Below are 17,354 nucleotides of genomic sequence, written 5' to 3'. Positions count from 1 at the left end.
GCAAATAACCCAGAAAATGTGATAGTGTGTGAGGCCGGTGGTGCAACTCCCCTCTTATACCCACACTGCTGCGTAAACACTTGGAGCCTTCTGAGACTACTGTATTACGTACAACTACAGCCCTGTGTTACATCTTATGTCTGAAAGGGATTTTCCGGTCAAAAATACTATTGATGACCTATCATAAGGACAAATCATCAATAGTTGGTCGCCCGGAGTCCACCACCTGGGACCGCGACTGGTTAGCTGTGCGGGCGCAAGCTGTCAGCTCCATAATAACAGAGGTGGAGCGGAAGTCTCTGCGCCAACCTCCCATGCAGTGGCCAGAACTTGGAACTGCAGGCACGGCTCCCATTGATTTCAATAAGAGGCGTGCCTGCAGTTACCAGCGCCGGCCACTACATAGGAGGTCAGCACAGAGGCTTCCACTCCGACCTCTGTTATTGTGGCACTGACAGCATGCGCCCACACAGCTGATTGGTAGGGATCTCGAGCAGTGGCCCCCGGCCGATCAAGTATTGATGACCTATCCTGACAAGCCCTTCTATGTCCCGCACAGGCTGCTCCGAATGCCCCTTCATGTCCCGTACAGGCTGCTCCCCATGCCCCTCTAACTCCTCCCCATGCCCCTCTATCTCCCACACAGGCTGCTCCCCATGCCCCTCCCTCTCCTGCACAGGCTGCTCCCCATGCCCCTCCATCTTCCACAAAGGCTGCTCCCCATGCCCCTCAATCTCCTGCGCAGGCTGCTCCCCATGCCCCTCCATCTCTCGTGCAGACTGCTCCCCATGCCCCTCCCTCTCCCACGCAGGCTGCTCCCCATGCCCCTCCCTTGCAGACTGCTCCCAATACCCCGCCCTCTCCCGCGCAGGCTGCTCCCCATGCCCCTCCATCTCCCGTACAGGCTGCTCCCCATGCCCGTCTAACTCCTCCCCATGCCCCTCTATCTCACGCACAGGCTGCTCCCCATACCCACCATTTCCCGAACAGGCTGCTGATCCCCATGCCCCTCCGTCTCCTGCACAGGCTGCTGCTCCCCATGCCCCTCCCTCTCCCGCACAGGCTGCTCCCCATGCCCCTCCATCTTCCACAAAGGCTGCTCCCCATGCCCCTCAATCTCCTGCACAGGCTGCTCCCCATGCCCCACCATCTCCCGTGCAGACTGCTCCCCATGCCCCTCCCTCTCCCACGCAGGCTGCTCCCCATGCCCCTCCCTTGCAGACTGCTCCCAATACCCCGCCCTCTCCCGCACAGGCTGCTCCCCATGCCCCTCCATCTCCCATACAGGCTGCTCCCCATGCCCGTCTAACTCCTCCCCATGCCCCTCTATCTCACGCACAGGCTGCTCCCCATACCCACCATTTCCCGAACAGGCTGCTGATCCCCATGCCCCTCCGTCTCCTGCACAGGCTGCTGCTCCCCATGCCCCTCCATCTTCCACAAAGGCTGCTCCCCATGCCCCTCAATCTCCGGCGCAGGCTGCTCCCCATGCCCCTCCATCTCCAGCGCAGGCTGCTTCCCATGCCCCTCCCTTTTCCACGCAGGCTGATCCCCATGCCTCTCCCTCCCAGGCTGCTCTCCGTGCCTCTCCATCTCCTGCGCAGGCTGTTCCCCATGCCCCTTCATCTCCTGCACAGGCTGCTTTCCATGCCCATCTCCCGCGAGACTGCTGCCTATGCCCCTCCCGCACAGGCTGCTCTCCATGCCCCTCCATCTCCCGTGCAGGCTGCTCCCCATGCCCCTCCCTTGCAAGCTGCTCCCCATGCTCCTCCATCTCCCGCACAGACTGCTCCCCATGCCCCTCCCTCTTCCGTGCAGGCTGCTCCCCATGCCCCTCCCTCTCCCGCGCAAGCTGCTCCCCATGCTCCTCCATCTCCCGCACAGACTGCTCCCCATGCCCCTCCCTCTCCTGCGCAGACTGCTCCCCATGCCCCTCCCACGCAGACTGCTCCCCATACCCCGCCCTCTCCCGCGCAGGCTGCTCCCCATGCTCCCTCTTGCGCAGGCTGCTATGAGTGCCCTCTTTCTCCCACAGACTGCTCCCCTCTCTCCTTACACAGCGCTCTTTCCTTCTCTACACTTTACTACATCCAAGCCCTGCTCCATCATAGACATACATCGCAGTGGTACAGCCCCTCCCCTTCCAGCGCGGTCATGTGACCTCCGCCCATGTGATCGGCAGTACGGCTCAGACCCTGCCCCGCTGTAATCTCGCGATACCCGCCGTGTTTGTGTTCTGAGCCGGGCCCCGCTCTGCCTACAGCCTGTATGTGGGGCCGGCCACAACCCCCGGGGAGCGGCGCCCACTGACCGGCCCAGCGCCAGCATGGCGTCCGACAGCGACACGGAGGAGTTCTTCGATGCCACCGAGGATGTGAACCTCTCCTGCTCCCCGGCTGTGTGAGTCCCTGAGCCGCCTGTGTGTGCCGGGCGCAACTGCTGTACACGTCTGCTGTATACTGTGTGCCTGACAGCCTGCCTGTATATACTGTGCTGTATATACTGTGTGCCTGACAGCCCGCCTGTATATAGTGTGCCTGACAGCCCGCCTGTATATACTGTGCTGTATACTGTGTGCCTGACAGCCCGCCTGTATATACTGTGCTGTATATACTGTACCTGACAGCCCGCCTGTATATACTGTACCTGACAGCCCGCCTGTATATACTGTGCCTGACAGCCCGCCTGTATATACTGTGCTGTATACTGTGTGCCTGACAGCCCGCCTGTATATACTGTGCCTGACAGCCCGCCTGTATATACTGTGCCTGACAGCCCGCCTGTATATAGTGTGCCTGACAGCCCGCCTGTATATAGTGTGCCTGACAGCCCGCCTGTATATAGTGTGCCTGACAGCCCGCCTGTATATACTGTGCCTGACAGCCCGCCTGTATATACTGTGCCTGACAGCCCGCCTGTATATACTGTGCCTGACAGCCCGCCTGTATATACTGTGCCTGACAGCCCGCCTGTATATACTGTGCCTGACAGCCCGCCTGTATATACTGTGCCTGACAGCCCGCCTGTATATACTGTGCCTGACAGCCCGCCTGTATATACTGTGCTGTATATACTGTGTGCCTGACAGCCCGCCTGTATATACTGTGTGCCTGACAGCCCGCCTGTATATACTGTGTGCCTGACAGCCCGCCTGTATATACTGTGTGCCTGACAGCCCGCCTGTATATACTGTGTGCCTGACAGCCCGCCTGTATATACTGTGTGCCTGACAGCCCGCCTGTATATACTGTGTGCCTGACAGCCCGCCTGTATATACTGTGTGCCTGACAGCCCGCCTGTATATACTGTGTGCCTGACAGCCCGCCTGTATATACTGTGTGCCTGACAGCCCGCCTGTATATACTGTGTGCCTGACAGCCCGCCTGTATATACTGTGCCTGACAGCCCGCCTGTATATACTGTGCCTGACAGCCCGCCTGTATATACTGTGCCTGACAGCCCGCCTGTATATAGTGTGCCTGACAGCCCGCCTGTATATAGTGTGCCTGACAGCCCGCCTGTATATAGTGTGCTGTATATAGTGTGCCTGACAGCCCGCCTGTATATAGTGTGCCTGACAGCCCGCCTGTATATACTGTACCTGACAGCCCGCCTGTATATACTGTGCCTGACAGCCCGCCTGTATATACTGTGCTGTATATACTGTGCCTGACAGCCCGCCTGTATATACTGTGCCTGACAGCCCGCCTGTATATACTGTGCTGTATATACTGTACCTGACAGCCCGCCTGTATATAGTGTGCTGTATATAGTGTGCCTGACAGCCCGCCTGTATATACTGTGCCTGACAGCCCGCCTGTATATACTGTACCTGACAGCCCGCCTGTATATAGTGTGCCTGACAGCCCGCCTGTATATAGTGTGCCTGACAGCCCGCCTGTATATAGTGTGCCTGACAGCCCGCCTGTATATAGTGTGCCTGACAGCCCGCCTGTATATAGTGTGCCTGACAGCCCGCCTGTATATAGTGTGCCTGACAGCCCGCCTGTATATAGTGTGCCTGACAGCCCGCCTGTATATAGTGTGCTGTATATACTGTGTACCTGACAGCTCGCTTGTATATACTGTGCTGTATACTGTGTGCCTGACAGCCCGCCTGTATATACTGTGTGCCTGACAGCCCGCCTGTATATACTGTGTGCCTGACAGCCCGCCTGTATATACTGTGTGCCTGACAGCCCGCCTGTATATACTGTGTGCCTGACAGCCCGCCTGTATATACTGTGTGCCTGACAGCCCGCCTGTATATACTGTGTGCCTGACAGCCCGCCTGTATATACTGTGTGCCTGACAGCCGGCCTGTATATACTGTGTGCCTGACAGCCGGCCTGTATATACTGTGTGCCTGACAGCCGGCCTGTATATACTGTGTGCCTGACAGCCGGCCTGTATATACTGTGTGCCTGACAGCCGGCCTGTATATACTGTGTGCCTGACAGCCGGCCTGTATATACTGTGTGCCTGACAGCCGGCCTGTATATACTGTGTGCCTGACAGCCGGCCTGTATATACTGTGTGCCTGACAGCCGGCCTGTATATACTGTGTGCCTGACAGCCGGCCTGTATATACTGTGTGCCTGACAGCCGGCCTGTATATACTGTGTGCCTGACAGCCGGCCTGTATATACTGTGTGCCTGACAGCCGGCCTGTATATACTGTGTGCCTGACAGCCCGCCTGTATATACTGTGTGCCGTGTATATACTGTGCCTGACAGCCCGCCTGTATATAGTGTGCCTGACAGCCCGCCTGTATATAGTGTGCCTGACAGCCCGCCTGTATATAGTGTGCCTGACAGCCCGCCTGTATATAGTGTGCCTGACAGCCCGCCTGTATATAGTGTGCCTGACAGCCCGCCTGTATATAGTGTGCCTGACAGCCCGCCTGTATATAGTGTGCCTGACAGCCCGCCTGTATATAGTGTGCCTGACAGCCCGCCTGTATATAGTGTGCTGTATATACTGTGTACCTGACAGCTCGCTTGTATATACTGTGCTGTATACTGTGTGCCTGACAGCCCGCCTGTATATACTGTGTGCCTGACAGCCCGCCTGTATATACTGTGTGCCTGACAGCCCGCCTGTATATACTGTGTGCCTGACAGCCCGCCTGTATATACTGTGTGCCTGACAGCCCGCCTGTATATACTGTGTGCCTGACAGCCCGCCTGTATATAGTGTGCTGTGTATATACTGTACCTGACAGCCCGCCTGTATATAGTGTGCTGTGTATATACTGTACCTGACAGCCCGCCTGTATATACTGTGCTGTATATACTGTGCCTGACAGCCCGCCTGTATATACTGTGCCTGACAGCCCGCCTGTATATACTGTGCTGTATATACTGTACCTGACAGCCCGCCTGTATATAGTGTGCTGTATATAGTGTGCCTGACAGCCCGCCTGTATATACTGTGCCTGACAGCCCGCCTGTATATACTGTACCTGACAGCCCGCCTGTATATAGTGTGCCTGACAGCCCGCCTGTATATAGTGTGCCTGACAGCCCGCCTGTATATAGTGTGCCTGACAGCCCGCCTGTATATAGTGTGCCTGACAGCCCGCCTGTATATAGTGTGCCTGACAGCCCGCCTGTATATAGTGTGCCTGACAGCCCGCCTGTATATAGTGTGCCTGACAGCCCGCCTGTATATAGTGTGCTGTATATACTGTGTACCTGACAGCTCGCTTGTATATACTGTGCTGTATACTGTGTGCCTGACAGCCCGCCTGTATATACTGTGTGCCTGACAGCCCGCCTGTATATACTGTGTGCCTGACAGCCCGCCTGTATATACTGTGTGCCTGACAGCCCGCCTGTATATACTGTGTGCCTGACAGCCCGCCTGTATATACTGTGTGCCTGACAGCCCGCCTGTATATACTGTGTGCCTGACAGCCCGCCTGTATATACTGTGTGCCTGACAGCCGGCCTGTATATACTGTGTGCCTGACAGCCGGCCTGTATATACTGTGTGCCTGACAGCCGGCCTGTATATACTGTGTGCCTGACAGCCGGCCTGTATATACTGTGTGCCTGACAGCCGGCCTGTATATACTGTGTGCCTGACAGCCGGCCTGTATATACTGTGTGCCTGACAGCCGGCCTGTATATACTGTGTGCCTGACAGCCGGCCTGTATATACTGTGTGCCTGACAGCCGGCCTGTATATACTGTGTGCCTGACAGCCGGCCTGTATATACTGTGTGCCTGACAGCCGGCCTGTATATACTGTGTGCCTGACAGCCGGCCTGTATATACTGTGTGCCTGACAGCCGGCCTGTATATACTGTGTGCCTGACAGCCCGCCTGTATATACTGTGTGCCTGACAGCCCGCCTGTATATAGTGTGCTGTGTATATACTGTGCCTGACAGCCCGCCTGTATATAGTGTGCCTGACAGCCCGCCTGTATATAGTGTGCCTGACAGCCCGCCTGTATATAGTGTGCCTGACAGCCCGCCTGTATATAGTGTGCCTGACAGCCCGCCTGTATATAGTGTGCCTGACAGCCCGCCTGTATATAGTGTGCCTGACAGCCCGCCTGTATATAGTGTGCCTGACAGCCCGCCTGTATATAGTGTGCCTGACAGCCCGCCTGTATATAGTGTGCCTGACAGCCCGCCTGTATATAGTGTGCTGTATATACTGTGTACCTGACAGCTCGCTTGTATATACTGTGCTGTATACTGTGTGCCTGACAGCCCGCCTGTATATACTGTGTGCCTGACAGCCCGCCTGTATATACTGTGTGCCTGACAGCCCGCCTGTATATACTGTGTGCCTGACAGCCCGCCTGTATATACTGTGTGCCTGACAGCCCGCCTGTATATACTGTGTGCCTGACAGCCCGCCTGTATATAGTGTGCTGTGTATATACTGTACCTGACAGCCCGCCTGTATATAGTGTGCTGTGTATATACTGTACCTGACAGCCCGCCTGTATATAGTGTGCTGTGTATATACTGTACCTGACAGCCCGCCTGTATATAGTGTGCTGTGTATATACTGTACCTGACAGCCCGCCTGTATATAGTGTGCTGTGTATATACTGTACCCGACAGCCCGCCTGTATATAGTGTGCTGTGTATATACTGTACCCGACAGCCCGCCTGTATATAGTGTGCTGTGTATATACTGTACCCGACAGCCCGCCTGTATATAGTGTGCTGTGTATATACTGTACCCGACAGCCCGCCTGTATATAGTGTGCTGTGTATATACTGTACCCGACAGCCCGCCTGTATATAGTGTGCTGTGTATATACTGTACCCGACAGCCCGCCTGTATATAGTGTGCTGTGTATATACTGTACCCGACAGCCCGCCTGTATATAGTGTGCTGTGTATATACTGTACCCGACAGCCCGCCTGTATATAGTGTGCTGTGTATATACTGTACCCGACAGCCCGCCTGTATATAGTGTGCTGTGTGTATACTGTACCCGACAGCCCGCCTGTATATAGTGTGCTGTGTGTATACTGTACCCGACAGCCCGCCTGTATATAGTGTGCTGTGTGTATACTGTACCCGACAGCCCGCCTGTATATAGTGTGCTGTGTGTATACTGTACCCGACAGCCCGCCTGTATATAGTGTGCTGTGTGTATACTGTACCCGACAGCCCGCCTGTATATACCGTGCTGTGTGTATACTGTACCCGACAGCCCGCCTGTATATACCCTGCTGTGTGTATACTGTACCTGACAGACCGCCTGTATATACTGTACCTACTGCTGTCTACTATATACTGTACCCAACAGCCTACCTGAATATACTGTGCTGTATACTGTGTACCTGACAGCCTGCCTGTATATACTGTGCTGTATACTCTGTACCTGACAGCCCTTATATATAGTACCTACTGCTGTCTACTATATACTGTACCTGACAGCCTACCTGAATATACTGTGCTGTATACTGTGTTCCTGATAGCCCGCCTGTGTATACTGTGCTGTATATACTGTGCCTGACAGCTTGCCTGTATATACTGTGCTGTATGCTGTGTACCTGACAGCCTGCCTGTATACACTTTGCTGTATATTCTGTACCTGACAGCCTGCCTGTATACACTTTGCTGTATATTCTGTACCTGACAGCCCGCCTGTATATACTGTGTACCTGACAGCCTGCCTGTATACACTGTGCTGTATACTCTGTACCTGACAGCCCACCTGTATATACTGTACCTGACAGCCCGCCTGTATATACGGTGTACCTGACAGCCCGCCTGTATATGTATATAGACTACGTCCCTGACATGACACATATGTACATACTGTATACTCCATACATGCTGTATGTGAGTTGACATTAATATACGGTACCCCTCTGTCTCCAGTATACTACATGCATACTGTACATGACCTGTTATATAGGTATAATATATACTGTGCTCCTGACACACATACTGTATACGTGTAAGAAATACAGTATATACATATTACATCTCTTGTCTGCCGCACACATTTTTTGACATGTAATGCATATACTGTGGACCTACCACATATAATGTACGTGACCTGTCGTGTATATACTGCACCCGGCACCTCTCCTGTATACTGTACATGTCCTGTATATACTGTACCCCTAATACATCTCCTGTAGCCCACATATACTGTGCATGACATATGTATATACTGTATCTGACCCATCTCATGTATACCGCTCCTAGACTAAGCCACTAAGTAGTCTCCTGTATACGACATGTCATCTGTTTACATACTGAGGCCCTGTACACTGCAGTCTGTATGAGATATAAGAAGTGTATGTATATAGAACCCCTCTGCAGTATATATTCACTGACCCCCTATATATTACCCACAGATATATCATGTATTCCTGGGACGCAGCCCTTCTACTCCATATACTATAAAGCGTTACCTCCTGTATAGTATATGTATACTGTAGCCCTGGCATGCACTATATACTGTAGATCTGCCGTGGGGTCTATACTGAGCACCTCGGTTGCGGCCCCCTGCGTGTATACACTGTGCAGCGGTTGCGGCCCCCGCATCGCGGTGTGTGGGGGGGGGGGGGGGAAATGCTGCCAGTCCTATTTATTTGTGTTCCTCGGAAGCATCGCCCATTGTTTGTAATGGGACAGTGAAACGCATCGCACGGCGTGTAATGTGGACGCGAGCGCAAACCAAAGCTTTCCATTGAAAGCAATAGAAAACACTTGCCGATCCCCTGAAAGCCGCGCCGGAGGCTCGCTACTTTAGTGAAGTCATGGGTGGCGTTTTTGCTGTGAAAATTCGTGGGGGGGGGGAGGCATGATATCGGACAAGCTTCTCGGCCCGAGATCGCGCTCACCTGTGTGTAGGTAGCCTTAGGCCACATTTACACAGGTGAGTGTGAGATATGGGTTTAAGAAAAAAAAAAAACGGAATTTTGCCTGCAAGGGCAAAACGCATCGCCGAGCGTGAAAATCACATCTTGGTTCAATAGGAAAATTTAAAATTCGCATGAAGCCTGCAGATACGTGCGATGGGATTTATTTTTTTTGACTTGATAGGAAATTATGGGTGAGTTTTCAGCAGAATTGCAGATAAATAGAACATCTATCTAGAGAAAGATCCCCTATCTAAATAGAAGCCATTATTTTAATTGGGTCTATCTTCATGTGTCGCAACTCACATGAGAAAATCAGCCATCTAAATACTGAAACCTGATGTGGGAGAGGTCACAGCAGCTGGCACGGTGCCCTTCCCTTATCTGCAGTGCCAGTTTTGAGCTGATTTGCTGAATCATGTCTGACAGTCGCCCAGCTCGGTGTATACAGCTATAAACCATTGTCCTGTCACTCTGGTTGTTATGCAGCACATCCCTAGCAACCAGTCTGTCAGATTGCTCTAGTCTCCAGCTGACAGCAGAGCGGTAGATGAATTGAGAGCAGAGAAGGACCAATGAAGCTGAGACCAAGGACAAATGTGAAACGTTCAACGATAAGCAAAAGAGAACTGTACAGTCTATACACACTGCCCACACGCGAATGATCTAGTGATGACGTCACCACCTCGTTCCCTTGGGCAAATGAGAACCGTGAGATTTTTGTTGTGTCTAGAAGGGCCATAAGAGTCCTTTAACACCAGCATTGTTGTTAGTGGCACATTACTGTTTACACAGCGATGTGCTGCTGAAAACCGATTATTTTTGCTAGTTTGTCGGCTGAGCAGCGGCCCTTCTGCACGGGCGGCTGAGCGGCGGCCCTTCTGCACGGGCGGCTTAGCGGCGGCCCTTCTGCACGGGCGGCTGAGCGGCGGCCCTTCTGCACGGGCGGCTGAGCGGCGGCCCTTCTGCACGGGCGGCTGAGCGGCGGCCCTTCTGCACGGGCGGCTGAGCGGCGGCCCTTCTGCACGGGCGGCTGAGCGGCGGCCCTTCTGCACGGGCGGCTGAGCGGCGGCCCTTCTGCACGGGCGGCTGAGCGGCGGCCCTTCTGCACGGGCGGCTGAGCGGCGGCCCTTCTGCACGGGCGGCTGAGTAGGTAAACAAGTGTTCATCATCACGATCATCTACCTGTGTAAAAGGCCTATAAAATCTAGTTCTTAGTAGCAAGCTAGCCTGGTGCTGTTGTACGCTGCCTGTGGTCGGGCCAGCATGCATCTATGAACAGCTTTCCTTGAATGTGTAACTTTTTGTTGATTCTTTCAGCTGAAAAAAAGTGGGCATAGATACCTCCGTACGCCCTCAACAACGGTCGGATGAGCAATCGTTCATCTGCCAGCTGCTTCCCCTGGCTCTCCGTACACATGAACGTTCGGCCGGCTAAACATTTGTATGTTTAGTAGACCGGCTTCGACTCAACATCTCCTGGGGAACAAAGGAATCGGGTGTTACATTTCAATGCTCTGATCCCTCTTTCCATCAACATCATGTTGGCGTGGGGGAGGGGTGAGGTGAGCCACCCACATAAACTTGAGTCGCCCGGACTTGCTGTTATCTTTGGGTTCGGACAAGTAAACTCCATGTATAAGAGGCTTTTAATTAAGGGGGCAAACTCTCCTTAAGGGCTCATTCACATGGGCGTATTTGAACTGATTATTATATGTGTAATACGCAATGCTGAATCCCCATTGACTTGCTTTGAGGTATTCAGACGAGCGGAGGTTTCAGGCGACTTGTGTGAAAAGAAACGCAGCGTTCCTGGTTTTGGCTTGTATTACGCACAGAAATAGTCCATTAAATACGAAATGTATATCATGCGGATTCACTTTGCACTTGTGCAGAAAATCAATGGGCCCTGCTTGTTTTGGGTTTTTTTTGCACACGTAAATACATAGCGTCTACACGCATGCCAGAAAGCCCAAAATACGCCCCGTGTGAATGAGCCCTATGGGTATGGTCACACATAGCGGACTTGGTGAGGATTTCCCATTGCCGAAAATCCACCCCAAAATCTGCCATCAAATTTCTCACCTGTGCAGATTTTAACACTTTCTTGATGGTTTCGTCCTTTTAATTGAAGGGGTAAAGTATGGTGGATCTGTCCAAAATCTGCACTAACGGTACACAGATTAACCCTTTGCAGTTCAATATTGGATTCAAGGTTTCCTAGGGAGCTTTCTCTTTCTGCCCTTATACAATGGCGCCATCTGCTGGTTAGAGCCAGTACTGCGGTATGTGACATGCTGGAGAGGCCCCCTAAAAAACAGAGCGGCCAGTAATCTACAGTAAGAATACCCTGCAGGATGTCTTGCGACATCGGAGCTGTACAGCCTTCAATCAGAATGTCTTTAGACATCAGACAGTGGATTGGAAAGGGTTAAAGATGTTGATGCGGATCTTCAGCAGACTTAAAATGGTAAAATCAGCTGCAGATCCAGGTCAAAACTCCCACAAAAATCTGCTGCCAGTGAACACCGCCTAATGGGATTTTTCCGTCTAAGTGATGACCTATCGATAGAAGATGCCATGATTTCTATTTGGTCTGACTGCCAGGCCCCCCGACAGTCTTGAGAATGAAGTGTTGCATCCTATTTGCAGTGTTGCCCCCTCCGCAGCTCTGGTTGTGCAGGGAGCTGCAGCACTGCCCCATTCACCGGGGGTCCGATAAAGGGCTGTGCACTTGGCATCATTTAGGATGACGGACCTGTGAGCACGCTCCATTGTTGTTTCCCTGCTCCCTAATTACTACTTGCAGCCCCTTCCTCCATCCCAGTATGCTGCGTTCTCTTCTGTATCATCGCACCTTCTTTCTTTGACATCTTTGACTATGAATGTTGCAGTTTTCCGTTACATTGTAACATATGTGATCAGTCCCCATGCACTGCCTCTCCCACACATCTCCATCGCTTCCTCTACATGTTCTTTGCCTGTCGATGTGAACAATTGTCTTTTATTAAGATCTCTCCTTGCTAACAGACTTGAGAGTTTTGCTGTGATGTTACTTGGCAGTGCGGTCGCATCTATTGCCAGGACACCTGTTATCTCAGTTCCTGTTCCACATCGTTATTAACAACCATTTAGCTGTAATTTCTCATGTTTTTGGTACGATTTACACTGAATGGTCACTTTTAGAGACTCCTTTCACGATTGCAGCTACCCTGCATGGAAACTAGCATAAAATCAAGGGACACGTTTTCTGTGAATCAACAATATAGTGGAAAACTCGAGTTCTCAGTGGAATGAGGCCCGGTCATCAGTGCTGGACTAGCCGGAGATCAGGATCTCACTTGTAGGGTTTGGGGATACCGAGAATGAGGGGATCAAGGAAAAACATCCAGCGAAAGGGAATCCTGTGGACGTATCATCGCTAGAAGGGGTCAGAGGAGGATGATAAGAATTGTTCTAATGAACAGATGATGCGCAGATACACTGGTGCTCTAACTAATATAGTGCGGAGGGGGTTATTGGGGAAGGGAGTGTTTTTTATTTTTGTCACAACCGGAGTTCTCTGATACCTGTGGACGGATGTCACGATAAATTGTTGCATTTCTGAAGATCCCAAAATAATTCAACACGTTGCTAGATTGACCTCCATCTAATATGAATATCCCTAATAAAGTGGCATTCATTGTATTTATTGATGTTTTTAGACTTGCAATGCATGGCTGCTCGGTCCTGGTACTGTAATGCTTATTAAAATCAACACACTGTGTTATACAGTGTCATTTTCAAAGAATTGTGCTTTACAATATAACTGTAAGAAGAGGCCAACGCTTACAGGAGAAAATGTTCCTTAGGGGTACTAGACCTTCCCCCTCCCCAAGGTGGTAGTAATGAAGTTAAGACCTGTTTACCTCTTCTCACTGAGAGCAGTAGAGCGTATGAGGAGATAGAAAACATCTATGCTTACACTTGTAAGTATGGACCGGTTTACATTGCGTTCTGTGTAATCAGGCTCATCCTCACCGACACTAGCAGAGGAGAGGCTATAGCATCAGTGCCTGCTCCTTTGTAGATACTTTGTAGAACCTTGCAGTATATAGCATAATCTTGCTATGTACTCCAAACTTGAGTAATGTGGAAACTCTTTAAAGAAACACTAAACCTAGAAAATGCACACAGTAAATTCCTCTGTTAATCTCCTTCTCTTTGATCCGATTTTGCTTCATAGTGCAATTAAAGCTGAAAAAGTTATAAAGAAAGCTTCTGTTTCACTAGACCTCAGCCAGGCCGTCCCTTCCTCATCACCACTATCATACAGCTGGCTGCAGCAGGAGCCTCTCCCCTCTCTCTGCAGTAGGGCACAAACATTGCTTTAGCTATGAGGTCCTATGATGATCGAGGGGGGAATCCCTGCGTCATTTGGACTATATGATGATCGAGGGGGGAATCCCTGCGTCATTTGGACTAGTTAGTGTATGTAGCAATCAGATTGGCTTTTCCTAATCTCAGTAATTTAATCAAGGGTAGGAGGCTGTGAGAATATTGTATCTGTGCGACTCTTGTAACACTCAGCAGTATGCATTGCCCAATTTCTGATCACTTTCTTCTACTCTAAGCCTGCTTACACACAATGTGTCGGACCCCGCATGTGGGATTCCTGCAGCAGAGTTCAACCCGGTGACCCCAGCGTCCCTCTCCGCTGGTCTTCTCCACTGCTGTGACTGTGCCGACTGGAGCGCCGGCGCACATGCGCAGTACAGAGGACGCAGTCCCATGGCTATGGCGCTGCTTCTACAACCATTGTGCAATGATGATTTTAGAATGGCCACAGGTCGGACGTCTTCCATTGATGTCAATGTAATTTCTCCTTCGCGAGCGGAAAATCGCAATCTATTTCCGTTCATGGGCAGGAAATTGCGTATTCTCATAACATGCTATAGGCTGGATTGGCTGCAGAACCCCAAGGCGGAATCCCACTCCGGATTTCGCAATGCAAATCCGCCCGTGTGCAGGAGGCCTAAAGGTGAACCAAACCCGACTTACTGTGTTTCTAAGTTTGCAGATCAAGGTACAAACCCATCTAAAAATAATTTCTGCTGCGGAGGCATTTTCAGGGTGCGCTCCCAGGCTCCATGTGAAGCATGAAGGCTCCAGATTTCACGGCCTGCTTCCTAACTTGGCTTTATGGTAAGCCTCTTTCAGACTGATGTATTGTACCGGTGTTTAACTATTTGTACTCCTGATGTAACCCCTGCATCCACACTTCTGCTGAGTCTATGAAGCTATACGGTTGGCTCAGTAGAATGTGGGGTATTGGTCTGAGACTAAGACCAGTTCAAGGGGGTGTCCAGAGAAAATAACTTTACAATTTAGAGCCCCATCACTTAAAATACTAAAACAAATGGGTACTTGCCCTCCTCACCCCCTGCAATCCAGCACTGCAGCACTGCGGTTCACCCTGTCTCTGTTGACAGTGGAAGTCAGGTGACCACTGCCTGCCAATCGGAGACCACCGCATCATTGCTAGTTCTATTGAGATCAGCGCTCACTTCCTAGGCGGCATGATGCTAAGAGTTCCTAACAATGACTCTGCGGGCCGCAGTCATCTGATTTCCGCTCTGAAGCTGGGCCCGTACCCATTGGTCTTATTGTTTTTAAGTGATGTGCTTCTAAATGTTAAAATTTATTGTGTAACTGTACAACCGCCTTAAAACAAGGATATGAGTCATCTGTCTGAATGAGGCCTTAGCACTTTACAAAATCACGTAAGAGGGGTGTGAACGTAAGCTATCAATGATTTTTTTTTTTTAATTATTTTAAAAAAAACATACATGTGAGGTCATATACACCCATCTCCAGTAGTGGCGAAGTTAGCAAATGTCACAGGGGTTGTCGGTGAGGTTAAAAAAAAAAAATCAGTACTGAGCAGTGATGCCTGCAAGTACGGCGCGTCTTCACTAGCTGCCTGTAAACAAAGAGCTTCGGCCTACCGGAGCATCTGTGATGTGCGCTGGATCAGACAGCTTGGTTTTCATTCTAGGCCATTTGCTGACTTTTTCTAATTTTGTCCCTTTCTAAAGTCTCAGGCAACCCCTTTAATGGCCTATATGGGGAGCAGAAGCGCTTAGCCAAGTGCATTACCCTTTCGGCTGTGATTGCTTGCTTAAGTCTGGCTCATAGAAGTCAGTAAGCTCTACTTCAGCTCCCAATCTCAGCTGAAGGGCTCCAGCACTTGTTTTAGCTCTTCTGTTTCTTTGTTTCAGGGATCTAAGAGGGTCTCGGCACCCGGACCCCCCACCGATCAACACATCTGACATGTCACACTGTATGTCAAGGAGTTTTCTGAAGTGCCGGTTACCCTTTCATTACTTGTAGGGTTTCCTTAACCTCATTGTATTCTTGTGTGCAAGGAAATGGCCCACAACATATGAAAGACATTTTACATTTTGCTCAACTTCCTGCTTTCTTGCCCATAATTGAGTTTAGTTGGTTCTGCAGACAATGCTGTGGTTATTGTGCAGATGTCAGGCCTGCTGTAATGAGCCGTGCCGCAGTGTAATTATGGGTTCCGTCTGGGCTGTCGGTCCATGGCGATGTCTGATTACCAATTATATATCTGCATAGACTTTACAAAACCCACGATCTGAAAGTTCTTTTTTGCTTGCCACGTTACACAAGGTCCATCGCTATAGGCCTGTAAGCGATCCTCCAGTCTGGACCAGAGGGGGGCGTAGCGGAGTGTTATCTGCTCTTGTCCCGTATAACTGGCGTCCCCTTGATCTGCCAATTCCCAGGACCTTGCAATATGGCTTCTACACTTCCCTGACTAGTCTGAGGCAGACCGTGCATCGGTAGAGTCTTGGACTACCAAAGTTCTATACCTGCTCTCTAGTTGGTTACATGAGTAGCGCTGGCCAATCCAAGAACAGAAGGAAGTGCGCCATTTACTGATGGGTAGCGAGCGTGCAGATGCCACCATCTTGGAAGAGATTCATTTATGGGTCCGTTCATTTATGGGTCCCTTCGTTTATGGGTCCCTTCGTTTATGGGTCCCTTCGTTTATGGGTCCCTTCGTTTATGGGTCCCTTCGTTTATGGGTCCCTTCACTCATGGGTCCCTTCACTCATGGGTCCCTTCACTCATGGGTCCCTTCACTCATGGGTCCCTTCACTCATGGGTCCCTTCACTCATGGGTCCCTTCACTCATGGGTCCCTTCACTCATGGGTCCTTTTGTCTGTCCGATTTTCGGACCAATTTTTCAGTCTGAAAATTGGACAGAAAAACATGAAGTTCAAGTCTCCTCAGTCTGTATGCTTGACTGACTGAATACCAAAGGGCCCCTGACCCTCTGCATACAGTTGTTGTATTCACAGGGGCATTTTTCTTTTTTACGCGAGCATTTAAAAAAATATCAGCATGGCCGACTTTACACTGTATTGATGGACCAAAATCACCCATGAAAATCTAAGAAAACATGAAAAAAAAAAAAAAACGCAGTCAATATCAATGTTACACGGGTATTCACTGCGGGTTTTTTTTTTTTTTGCACCCTTTGCCATGAGACAGGGGAAAAAAGTGACATCAAGTGGGCCGTGCGTATTTTATTTTATGCGTGGGTCAAAATGCAATGACCGTGGATGTAAAAAACCCATCAAAGATGCGCTTACACACGGGGAAACCCTGCATCGCCCGTATAAACGATGCCTTATGCTCCGGCCATGATTCGTTTATGGCCGTGCCGGTGACCGTCTATACGATTGTATACGTTGATGTGTATTTGCCCTCAGCAGTACGTAATATACGGGGTCTCTGTCAATCTAAACCCTCTTAAAGGGACCTCAGCAGACATTTTTAATTGTGTTCATATGTGACGCCAATCTGTCCTCCGGCATCTTACAGATTGTTCTTTTCTCCATATGTTGTTTTGTTTTTTCGTGCTTCCTGTCAAATCTGCGACTAATGTAGAAATACTTTGATTTTGTGCGCACGCCGCAGTGAACCAGG

At 50.7% G+C, this 17,354-nt stretch overlaps 1 protein-coding gene across 1 annotated transcript in view; it reads left to right on the top strand.

Annotated features, from left to right (window-relative positions):
• The first annotated feature begins 2,211 nt into the window (after window positions 1-2,211).
• WDR44 (WD repeat domain 44) overlaps window positions 2,212-17,354 on the top strand; it is an 85,331-nt gene continuing 70,188 nt past the window's right edge. The window contains exon 1 of the mRNA XM_066581865.1: window positions 2,212-2,400. Within this exon, the coding sequence (XP_066437962.1) occupies window positions 2,327-2,400 (74 nt within the window). The 5' untranslated portion in view covers window positions 2,212-2,326. The remainder of the gene's footprint in view (window positions 2,401-17,354) is intronic.

This window comes from Eleutherodactylus coqui, chromosome 10, assembly GCF_035609145.1.
Source record: "Eleutherodactylus coqui strain aEleCoq1 chromosome 10, aEleCoq1.hap1, whole genome shotgun sequence".
NCBI classification, from domain to species: Eukaryota; Metazoa; Chordata; class Amphibia; order Anura; family Eleutherodactylidae; genus Eleutherodactylus; species Eleutherodactylus coqui.
This window is presented reverse-complemented; position numbering and strand designations above follow the sequence as displayed.